At 31.9% G+C, this 12996-nt stretch overlaps 1 protein-coding gene across 1 annotated transcript in view; it reads left to right on the top strand.

Moving 5' to 3' along the window:
- The window catches only part of LOC136988423 (fibrillin-1-like), a gene marked incomplete at its 3' end in the record, with an annotated part of 33151 nt that overhangs the window by 944 nt on the left and 19211 nt on the right, over positions 1-12996 (top strand). Inside the window, exons 3-5 of the mRNA XM_067286271.1 lie at positions 379-519; positions 686-811; positions 12729-12839. Of these exons, the coding sequence (XP_067142372.1) occupies positions 379-519; positions 686-811; positions 12729-12839 (378 nt within the window). The remainder of the gene's footprint in view (positions 1-378; positions 520-685; positions 812-12728; positions 12840-12996) is intronic.

The raw sequence follows: 12996 nt of genomic DNA, 5'->3' as shown, positions 1-12996 counted from the left end.
ATAATTATTAAAAATTCTTTTATTTTTTTTACTGATAATAATTTTAGTATTTTCGTTTAGGATAATGGGTGAAGAGACATTTTTAATAAATTTGTTTTAAATTTATTTTAAAGTAAAAGTATATAATAATATGTTTCTATTTATAGAATTTAACAGTAATATATAAATATTTGTTATGCAATGGAAACTATGCTATAATTTTAACTAAAGAAAATACGAAATCAAAATCTTTATACTGTATATGTTTACTAAAATTCAAAATCTATTTTAAATTTTCAAAGTTTTATAAAACTAGATAAGAATTTTATATTATTATAAAATAACACTGTATACTGATACAAATTCAGTGTTTTATCTTATTTTGTAAAAATTTTACAGTGGATGAAAAAATTTGTAAAAATCGTTATGGGAAATACGCCATATGCAATGTAAAAGCGGATTCATTCGGTAGGCCTGTATATAGTTTTGATTGTGATACAGGTTACTATTTTGATCCGAGTTCGGAAGAAAAATGTGTCGGTGAGGAATTTATTTAATTTTTTTTTTGTTTTAAAAATAAAAAGTAATTAAACTAAGATTTAATTGGTGAATCTTCATATATATAGTATCGACTAAAATAAATTAATTGTAAATTTTATTTAATAAATTGTTTAAATGATTACTGTAAATTTTGATATATTTTCAGAAATTAAAGGAAATTATTGCAAAATGGGAGATACGTCGTGTCAACAAATATGTAGTATAAAGAATGAAACACAGAAATGCAGTTGTTACGAAGGGTTTACAATGAATTCAGATAATAAAACTTGCGGTATGTAGATTATAATTAAATTCTTGTTATGGTCATGTTTAAGTGTTGTTAAAGATACCTGTTATCTATCCTAAAATAGAACTCACTATCGAAATTTTTGTAAAGTTTTGACATTGAAAATGAATTAATATTAATAGATATTTATATTCAAAACATCGAAAGGAAATTGGTTTTATTTGTGGCGCACCATGTAAATCAAACAAAAGTGCATCATTAAGGTACATTTATTCTGTTACCCCCGGATTCAACCATTATTACTTATATCATTTTTGAAGTATTATAATAACCTGTAGATTTCAAAATCAAAATATTTTATAAAAAAAGAAACTTGCCACGCTTTATTTTCTTTAAAGTTGAAAATAAAAACGCAGAACTCCAGAAAACCTTCACTCTGAAAGTTATTGGGCTGCAATTTGAAAAAAATGTAAACATAAATGTCCACTGTCTGAGTCACTCCTTCATTAATCTCGAGAACGGATATAGATACACGAAAGCCAAGACCAGATATGGCAAGCTTACCGGCGGGAGAGCCCGATTAACTATATAAGAACTCCCGTTTTGGACTGAAAATGACTCCATTTAAATTCAAGTTTCCCCCTGAAGGAGTTAGATAGATGATCGGCAAGAGTCTATTGCTAACAGGAAAAGTATTATGTACAGGGGCAAGACACTACTAATTTGAAGTGAAAAACATACTTTAAATTAAATAAATTAAAAATATAATTAAAAATTGCAGCCCGGCATTGTGAAGATGTCACAATAAATAATTGCTCGTTATACTTTAAAATACATTATAATAATTATAGCGTTAATAATTTTAAAATTACATACTGTTATTGTAAGTGTGTTCTTACTTATCTATTAAACATATAAATATTCTCAAGAACATGCATATTTGAACTCTTTACTAAATCACAATCTTTCTGCTTGTTAAATAATGAATTCATTTTTGAAAAACATAAATTTTTAATAAAATTATTTGGCATGATGTTGAAAAGTAAATTAATACTTTTCTAATATCATAATTTATTCAGATAATAATAAAATTGGACAATATTTTAAAGACCTATAATATTGTAAAAAAGAAACATTAGAGACTAACAACTTCGATTATTTGGTATTCCTGTTTCTTTTATATTATTTTTTAAACGAATTTTATCTATTATATTTTTATAAATTTTAAATTAGAAACTTTTGGTTTTATTATTATTTAATTATGCAAGTAATACTTACAGTTTGTAATATCCAATGATTGATTTATAAAATCTGTAATAACAAAAGCATTAAAATTTCATTTTCATTATTAAAATATTGCTTTGACTCCGAATGTAAAGTTGCCAAATTTTCGTAAACTTTAATGATGTGTTTCGCTCTTCATAGCTTAAAAAGAAACCTAATAAAAGGCAGTGATAAAGGAACAGATTTTTATTATAATGTAAAGTTTAAGTTTACATAAAGTTTTATATAAAATTTTATTTTATAGTTATTTTTCCCGTAGCTAGTTTACAGTATTACATTTTGTAATTGGAATATTTTAACTTAGAAAACATTACAATAATTGTATGCATATTGTGAGATCGCGAAGTGTATATTCATTAATTTATCGTAAACTTTATTGAAAGTTTTTAGAAATAATAATTTGTATAACTTTAACAAATTTTTGTCTACAAGAGAAGTTTCCGTTGGAAGAACTTCCTGGTCGGTGACGTCAAAATACGTCAAGAACTTTCGATCTCGTCTGTTCGGATAAAAATCCCTTTTGTTAGCATCTAAGAAATATATGACTATAATCAACAGTCGATATAGAATGTTAAGTCAAATAATGTCAAGACAGATTAAGACATTTTAGAAAATCATTAAAATAATAAAATGTAAAATCGAAAGTATTAGCAAATCAACGGAAGTCAAACTTCCTCTTCTGACTGAAGTGAAGATGAATCATAGAACAAGTCTTGGCCGGCTGCAGGCCGCTAGGCCCTATAAAAGGGAGCCGTTTTAGCGCCAAAATGCGCAGTTCTACGAAGACTGGAATTGCCATACAAAAGTTAGGCGCAGTCCTGAGGATAGGAGTAGCCATACAAATTTAGGCGCAGTCCATGGAAGGATACAAGCCATTCTTAAGTGTAGATAGGCAGTGAGCCATATTTAGTTAGGTGGATCGTCGGAAGATTTATCCTTACCAACTGACCACGTGATAGAAGATGCGATTGATCTGAATTCATCACGCTCTCATATAAGAAGCAACCACTGAGGTATTATAATTGATAGATGATTGTAAACTCTCTCTCCGCGCAGTTAGTTTAGATATAGCGCGGAATAGGTTATTTATCGATCGATATTATTAGTTAATTTCCATGCAATTTATTATTATGTTTATTTGGAATTCAGTTGTTTCATTTACTATGTATATCTTGTAATTATTCTAGTTTGAGTCTCAATAAATATATTCTTATATTATTTAAAAAGAAGACTTAGATAAATTGTTTATCGCTCACGCCATTTCGCGAGTCGATTATTCACGCGTGGTTATTTGCGTCCTAAAACTGATAACCTGGTGTCAAGGAATCCTGACGTTACGGAGAACGTTGATTTTGCGATCATCGATCTCCGATCTTTTATCTTAAAGTCCCTCCTACCACTTGGAACCTTACAGTAACCATCCCCTCTAAATTGGGTTTATGACAAAACAGGGTCGTGTAAGTGGTATGGTAGTTAATTTCGTATCTCCATACCTCGCGGATCTCACAATATGTATAGTCGCATTAAAATTAATTCATTTTACATAAACCTTATGTGATATTATCGTCAATTTATCAAAAAATAATAACTCTTTATATGAAAGCAGAATTCATCACATGACCTATTTTGTCAGGCTAACTGACGATATTCAGTGAAATATTAATAATTTTATAATTAATGTCACTGAAAAAGTCACTGACTGACTACATTCCTACACAGAAATCATATCTGAATTTTCGGAGTTTAATTTCTCCGGGCTTATCCATTCGAATTTGAAAATTGGAATGGGTTAGCCGAACGAATTTCGTATCGCAAAGTGTAATTTCAGATTGTCGGGGTGGAATCGAGTAGAGACACGCCTTTTTTTGGACTGGTAACAGTCGCCTTAACTGTTTCAAGAAAACGGTTGAGGAAGCGACCATTGAACTTTGAACGGGTGATCACCGGTTGGTCGTTCGGTCCGCCGTCGACGACTATAAATGGTCAATGTCGAGGCGGGAAATTCGAGTTTGCTCTCGAGATGTCAAATAACCGATAGACTTGGTTGTCGAGGTGAAGTTCGCCCGGGGACGTTATGCTATCCCTACAGTTCGTTAGCAGCATCAAACTATACATCGAATTCGTCTTGGACGTCAGTCAACGCATCAAAGCCCGAAGCGAGACAGAACCCAGCGCTCTGTTTGTTCGGCATCGGAAGATAGCTACCAGCTATCAACCATTTAAATCGTCGCAAGGTGTCTTTCCGACGAACCTGACCAGCGGTTACTTCTAATTGAACATTCGGAACTTTGTCTAATGTTATTGGCGCACCAAGTCGGTCGCCAATCGGGTACACATTCTATGTTTTAAACTTCACTCAGATATTAAAAACTTTTCAAAGGTAATATATTTAAATTACTCTAGTCCTCAAACTTGGAGGTTTGAGAAGTTAGGTCTGCACGTCATCTCCTGTAAAAAAATCACACCGCAACAGAAAGCTCCAGGGAAAACACCGGACAAATTATATGGTAAACGACTAAGGCAAAGTAAACGGACAATGAATTTGGCCACATGGAATGTATAAGGGATCAGACCAAAGGGACAAGAGTTAGTTAAAAAGATAATAAAAAGAATGAAAATTGACTTTATGAACTTAACAGAAACAAAAAAGAAAAGGTCGGGAATGGAAAAACTGGAAGACTTAGTACATATTTACTATGGCGTGCCAAAAGAAGAAAGAACAAAATGTGGCGTATCCATGATGATAAAAAGGAAATTAAAGAGGAATATTACTGATTTTGAAAGAAAAAATATGTAAAAAAGTATATGTAAAGGAGTGGATTGTCCTCAGGGTCGGAAACGCGATTTAAAAACTAATGAAAGTTGAAAAAATAGGGCAAACGTGGAACAAAAGAAGGTCAGGACAGAAGCATGTAGAAAGTCAAGAAAGAATGACCAGGTCAGACGACGGATATCGAAAGACGGGAAAAAGAACTTTACATATATAATGCTATTGTTAAAAGCATTCTATTATTCGGAGCAGAGGCATGAAGAATGACTAGCGCAGAAAGAGAAATGTAACAACAGTTGAAATGGATGCATTGAGAAGATCGTGCAGAATCTCGAAAAGAGAAATAAAAATTAATGAGAGGACCAAAGACCTAATGGGATTGAAGGAGACGGTTTTGGAAGAATTACAGAGAAAACGACTTATTTGGTTTGGACATGTGAAAGAATAAGTGATGAGAAACTCTCGAAAATGTCAATGGAATGCATTTCACAAAAAAAGAAGAGAGGAAGACCCAGGCGAACTTGGTACGGAGTAAAGTAAGCATGTAGTGAATACGGAATTAAAGAGGAATGGTGTATGGATAAAGAGAGATGTAAGTGTTGCTGGTGGTCGAAAGGCAACGTCAGACGCCATAAACAAGAATTTCTTTGTCTCTCAGATAAACAAAACAAACGTTTTCACTCTAATACCATAGGCAAACTTCAGATGTAGCTGAATTCAAACGCCTTTTCAAAAATTTAACATTTTAACGACGGAACATCCGAACATTTTACATTTAAATTTAAAGCGAAAATAAATTGACAAATAAATAATAAAACAACAACGGAAATTCTCCAAAACTTTTGTTTTCTGGAACGAATTTATTACAAACTTTAATGGCGGCACTGAAGAGAAAAACTCATAATTTAATAATTTAGAAAGGGAGTATTATCAGATGGAAAACACCACGCTAAAGAAAAAATGTTGAAATGAAACAACTGAAGTGCAAAAAGCAATGGGTTAATGACAATGATTTGGTTCTACATGAGCTGACAAACGTAAGAATCTAGTCATCATGAAAAGACAAAACTAAAACAAATCCTTAGAAGAGTACATTAAGTTAACGGAATGTAAACGGGTCAATTAAAAAATCGTTACAAATGTACAGAAGGGTTAAAAACATGAAAGAGCACTATTAAGTTCCGTATTAACTCTTTTATAAGATCTCATAACCCGAATCCATGGATGCCAAAATTGTTTGCATTTGCAAAAATACATAAAGAAAATAGAGATTAGACCTATAGTTGAAATATGCAAAAGACTCACACACGTTCTTGGAAAAAGTTTACATAGATCCTTTCCAGAATAACTAGGTAACAATGTTCTCGTTGCACAAAACTCCAGGAATGAAGTAAAAGAATTACAGGAATTAAGTTTACTTGATGAAGATGTTGGAACAGTAATGGATTTTGAAAACCTATACCATCTATAAAAATAGAATCCTGATATGAGGTATTAATGGAATTTATGCTCTAAATAAAACATGAAGTTGCTGCATCTGAGAATGATATGATGAAATTAGCCAAATCAGTATGGTATGAGTCAAACTTACAGACGAAAGAAAGAGATACCTATGGGAAGTTCGATGTCAGGATTATTATCTAAACTAATTTTGAACAACTTAGAGAAGCACATTATTTATTGGTTCAGGATGGATATTGTATGTTACAAAAGATATGTGGACGATGTGTGCATTATTTGGAAAAACGGCAAAAGAATATTTGAGTTCGTACAGGTAATCAACAATAGAACAATGATGAATTCAAACTTAAACAAGAACAAAAAGTCATGAACGGATACATTTCTTAGATATAGACATCCTGTTAAAGGGAAATCGTATAACAACGGGTATCTACATAAAACCAACACATGGTCCATTATACATTCCGGCAAACTCAAACCCGTACGGATACAAACTGTCCGCTTTTCGTACATTCATTAGAAGAGCGTATTTATATTGCTCTAATGTACTAGACAGGATCAAAGAAATTAATAGAATCAAAGAAACAGTTTCATATTTTGGGTACAAAAAAGTACAATAGAAGGACTAATTAGAAGATACGAAAAAGGAAAAAAAAACCCCAAACAAATCAATGTAAAATCGCCAATTTCAGTTATAATAAAAACACCAAAAACGTCATGAAACAAGTGGCGGACAAAAAAACACTCCAAAATAGTTTTAAAAAGAGCTCCTAAGATGCTTAATTAAAGAATAAACGGGCATATATAAAATTCTATTTGAAAATCGGCAATTAGGAATTAAGAATGACTATATTGGGGTCAGAAAAAAAATTAGCTATTAGACAATAGGAGCACGAGTCTGTCATCAACAAAGGGCAGGGCAACACAGTGTTGTTCAGTATGGCACAAATAGAAGACACTGTAGTTAAATGGAATGAAGCGACTATCCTCAGGGGCATGCGTTCCCCATGGTTAGCAATAAACGAAGAAAAAATTGAAATGAATAACAGTAAATTACAGGATAGTTGTATTGATGCTAAGGATGCAGCTTAAGTACCTTCTGCATGGAAATCCTACGTAAAAGAAAAATTAAAATATAAAAATTCTTAGTCCGTACCGCCCTTATATTTGCATGTATTTTTTGTGTACTTTATTTTAATTTTATTACTTATATCGTTATTGTTTTAGTTTATTTTATATATTTTGTTTTATTATTTTATTATTTATTTGTCAATTTATCTTCGTTTTAAATTTAAATGTAAAATGTTCCGACATTCTGTCGTTAAAATGTCAAATTTTTGAAAAGGCTTTCGAATTCAGTCACAGCTGAAGATGTCCTATTGTATTAGGCAGAAAACGATCGTGTTTTGTTTAAAAAATATTTCTCAGCAACAGAAGATGTATTGATAGTTTATTAACTATTTAAATGCTGAGTTTGGTGTTTGATCTAAGTTTCTTGTTTGAAAAATACTTGTTTTATTAGGTAGTGTACAAAATTTCATAAAGAGGTTGCCAAAATATAAGCATCGAATAGTGCAAGCATCATAAAAAAAGTTGTACTCTCCTTTTTCTTCTTCTAGCACTGCAGACGCTCATAGAGAGAGAAAAATTACTGGTTCTAGAAAGCTCAAATTGTGAACTTAACTCTTTCTCGTTTTCAAGGAGGTGCTGGCGAATCTTCCAGGTGGATAGGTCAAAGTTCGAGGGATTCCCCTAGAACTATTTTACTTTTTTCGCTTAATTTTACGGTTTTAAGGATAACATTGCATAGAAACAAATGACTTTCATTCAAAATGTCATATAGAATAACAAAAGCAGAAATTCATGCAAATTAAAACTTTTTATAACGATTTTACTAACGGCGTATTGAAAGCATTCAGTCGGCTGCTCACCTCTCAGTCCGATTTAACTGTACAGTATGTTATCGTCTTAGATATGAGTGTAATATTACAGTCATTAACCAAAAAAAAAACAATTGATATCCAAACAGAAATATCTGAGATGTAAAAAATTATGACAGATTGAACGATAGTCAAATTTTTCTCTTAGGAGTTATCCTTGGTTTGCTTTCTGTTTCGAATAAGTTTTGTGTTCCGAAGCGGTATCCACAAGATTTTTATTTGTAATATTGTTTTCTGCAGTTTCCTTGTTTGCAAACAATCTGACGGATCTGTTTGTTTGTCTGTCGTTAATTTCGAGAACACCATTCTCGCGATTAACGGCAGACAGTCAGACAGCAGCAGGACGAAATGGTGATTAAAATCAATACTGCATATGAAAAACTGATAAGCCGGAGGCTCAGATTAACTATATATGAAATTCCGGTCTGGGCCGGAAGTCATGTGATTTCAGTTCAAATTTTTCTCCACAGCAGAGTTTGATGAATGACCGGCATGACTTCATTGTTATGAGGAGAAGTATGATGTACAGGGGAAACAGCACTAAAATCGAGACTAGGTACAAAAAATTTAGGGACCGGCACCTCGATTAAATATATACCAACCTTCAGTCTGGACCATAAGTCACGTGATTTGAAGTGTTTAAATTTAAAGATGATATAATTAAATATTCAATAATATTTTAAGAAAGGTTCTTCTTAAGAATATGTTCCTTACGTTACATGTTAACTCCTTACGGTAAACTCCTTCCGAAACACTTCCATAATGCTTCACTACTAAATATTGTAATTTTAATTGTTTTAATTGTACTCAGAATTTCATGACATTTGGAGTAATCCTATTAACTTTTCCCTTTTTAAGGCACTTTTTGCAATATCAGAATTATAAGCTAACTCACCAGTAACAGAAACTGATTGTTTTCAGCGTTGCAAAACATACCTTTTTGTTTGATGAAATTCTAAATGCCACTGTCCAGGAACCTGAAAAATAATTTAGTCACAGCCTTCCAGATCGAAAATTTCAATGTTGACTATTGCAATTTTAATGACATAATACTCTTGAGCATTAACTATGATTTCTTTTTTTTTCTACGTCATGTTCAGGAAGGAATGCCCTGTTACAGGAAAGATTATTTTAATTAATTTTACTGATGAAAGAGCATTACAGGGCAGAAAATTAGACCACACTCCTAATGAGACAGTGATCTTGTTTTAGTCCTCACAACCATTTGCTAACAAGCACAGAGTACCACTGCCTTCAACGTTAATTGTTGTAGAGAAGCAACGAACAATGCAATTAGATATTTCATTGAAACTTTTGAAATATGTTTCTTCAGTCCAGATAACTGAATGTGATATCAATAATATTCTGCCAGTATTCAGCTTTGATTCTGATGACTCTTCAACTACTGTATACCCCACAACTACTGTAAAGTTGTAAGCATGCAAATGGACGTGAATAATACATTATCTGGCCCGGAAGTTTTGGAAGAGGCATAGTATTTGATAGTCAGATACAGATCAAAACTTACGAACTTTCATGTTATCTTTCTTTCTTTCAATAGTGAAAAGAGTCTTCTTTGCCCTCAGTTGATGTTGTTTTTTAATTCAGTTTTTAATCTTTCTATTTTTGTGTATTCTTTTTCGACTTTTTAGACAACTGAAGGAAAGGCAAGCAGGCATCTGTTCTGGATGTGCCAAATTCGATGTTAATCTTTGTGTTAGAAACTTTTTAAAAACTTTATTGTTTTGCTGTATTGAGACACTACTGTTGCCATTTTCCATAGTTTTGTTATGTTTAAGTCAGATTCTGAATATTTGTGGTTGATTTTTTTTTGCCATAACGTGAGTCAATTGGTATTAATTTTATAATAAATAAGCACATTTTATCTGCTTTTTAGAAAACCGTATGGAATGTCGATCTCTACCCTTCTTTCATATACTCCTATGCCGGTGTAAATATGTTTGTTTGCATCTCCATTGATCCGATGTTTTGTTAAACATAAAATGTTATAAAATGATAATCTGCATACAGGAACAATCCTCTAGTATTCTTAAGGCAAACAAAATATTTGGTCGTATTTGTTTTGGTTACCTTTCGCAAGTTGCAGGCTGCCTGTGAATTGATGTAACCACGTTTACGTTTTTAAAAGTAAATTATCTTTATGTATTTTATCACAAAATAATGAAATGCTTTATGGAAGTCGTAAGCATTGTAAGTTTACTGCATGTCAATTTTTTCGTATTATGTCCACATCTGTGCCTTTCTGGTAGTCTGTGCTGGGAATTCCTTTCAAAAATAGATAACATTGTAAAAGTCATAAGAAAAAGAAACTTAATGATTTCAACGATAATAAAGATTTGCTGGCACTTCAAATTTAGTATGATAGTTCGGAACTTTCATAGAGTTAATGAATATAAACATCAACCTAAATTGTAACAAGAATCTGATAGTCAAACGAGAAAGATATCTGTATACATTACCTCATTCTCTTTTCCTTGACCCTTTTCCAACTCATTTTGATTTTTTAGCGTTTTTCTTGTTAGATTTTCATTTTCTTCGATACTTCATAAACAAAAATAAATATTAATTATTCATAAAACAACTGGAAACTGTAACAGTTACTGTAATGAACTCATAAACATTGCATGAAGAGCATGTGAACAAATCTGATTAGTCAGGAGGAACTGCCTGACTTGAAAAAAAAACAACCTGAACATGACTTATTTTGATACTAAGTCTTGCTTTTTAAGTCGAATGTCAGTGCTACATATTGCATTTGTCTTGTTTTGATGCTTACGGGTTGTACATAATTATATAGCGTTCAATATGATATTAATATCTGAGATAATTGAATTTTTTGAAGATGGCTGCTTTTTTACTAGGCCACTCATTTGATATTCGTATAACACGAAATAATTTTAATAAAATTATTTTTAAGAACATTTAAAAATTAAAACTAATTAAAGGGAGAAAAATAAAAGATAAAAAAACACAAAATAAAATTTTAAACTAAAACAGTAAATACGATCATAAATTGTATTTAAGTTTTACTATGAGAGTCAGTTATAAATTAGGACATAAAACAAAATTCCGGCTGATTGGACCATGTAAGCCTGCATCATTTTAGTCTTATTAAACAGCTGCTACTCTTAAGTTTAAATAAAGTGTTACCAAATATAAAATGAAAGACGAACCACTGTTTACTGAGGAATAAAAATTATTGGTACTTAAATATTTCTAGAAGAAAAAAAATCTAGATAAAAAAAGTTTAATATAATTTCAGTTTCAGCTTTAATTTCTTCAAGGATATGTTTTCCAATAATCTGATATAAAATATCTGTACATTTTTAAATATTTTCGTGGACTATCAACTGCCTCTAAAAGTGTTTTAAGAGAGAACGATTTCAGGTGGATGTTTTTAAAGAATTTAAATGAAAATTTGTCACTCAGTTATCAAGAAGAATTTTTTTCATCTTGTGTTTGTTCAGATATAGGTCTTAGTTTATTATAACTAGTAAATGAGCCCGGCGTTGCTTGGGAAAACAATATGGATGATTTGGTAAATATTGTACGTTTGAAAATTAAGTTATTACTATCAACGGTAAACTTCGACAACCATAGCAATTGTTATATAACATGTATGTGCAAATGCTGCCCTTTTTGAGTTACATGCGGCTCTTGCTGAAAGTGCTATCCTTTCCAGTCTTACCATACTATCCGCCACGACAGTACAGAACTGCGGCTCCCATGCATTTTGCAAAACCTACATTTCGGACTTCCACTGAGCTCTTGCTTGCCCACCTCTGTTATATAACATATACTCCTTATTGCTGAAAATCATTTTACTGCTTAAAACGAATGTATTTAACCTGATCAATTTTCTAGAAAGTTTGTTACTGAGTGGGTTAAAACTGGCCTCCTCGCCACATATCACAAGACTATTGTAGCTAGGGGGTGCAGTAGGTGAGGTCCGCACCGATAGGCCCACGGGGCTTCAAAATCATAGGAAAATAGACCCGGAAAATTTTTCATGGCAATCAGAGCAAAGCAAAATTTGGCATTTGGCTGCTTGAACTGCTGGGGCCCCTATTACTCAGGAAACCCGGTGCGAAACCAGATTTCTGGGACCCCGAAAGAAAATTTTTCGCGACCTCACAAATCTGGTTTCGCACCTGGTCCGAGAGAACCCTAGCTACGCCACCGAGCCACAGTTACGATTACAGAAACAAATTTTGATTATCTTGATTTATTTTTGTCATCAACATTTGTCCTAAACAATTGCTTGCCCCGATTAAGCGATAATTCTATTAACCGAAATTTATAAGTAAAGATGCCAATATGTAATAGTATTATATATTTACGTATTTACTTGCATTTTTCCTTTACCTGTATAATGTGTAATGGAAAAGGGACTAATGTGGTGTCCATATTTTTGTTCTTTTGTAAATAAACATAACATTATTCTAAAAGTAAGCATACAGTTCTAAAGCTTTATATTGAATTACAGATCTAGAAGGAAAAGATAATACGACTTGTGAGAATGGAATACGGAAAGATGATGCTTGTGTATGCAACTTAGGTTACGTTCATGAAAGCAATAATAAAGATAAATGTGTTCGTAAGTATATAAATCATAAACAGTTTAATAATATGACCGATCATTCAAACGTTCAGTTTCCTACAGTAAAATGAAAATATACTAAATTAAAACTGAAATAAAGTTACATACTACAAAATTTAACAATAAATAAATAAATAATTTCAAATGCAATAAT

This window comes from Centruroides vittatus, unplaced genomic scaffold, assembly GCF_030686945.1.
Source record: "Centruroides vittatus isolate TY-2023 unplaced genomic scaffold, ASM3068694v2 contig_1250, whole genome shotgun sequence".
Taxonomy (NCBI): Eukaryota; Metazoa; Arthropoda; class Arachnida; order Scorpiones; family Buthidae; genus Centruroides; species Centruroides vittatus.
Note: the sequence above shows the minus strand (reverse complement) of the source record. Positions and strands in the feature narration are given on the sequence as shown.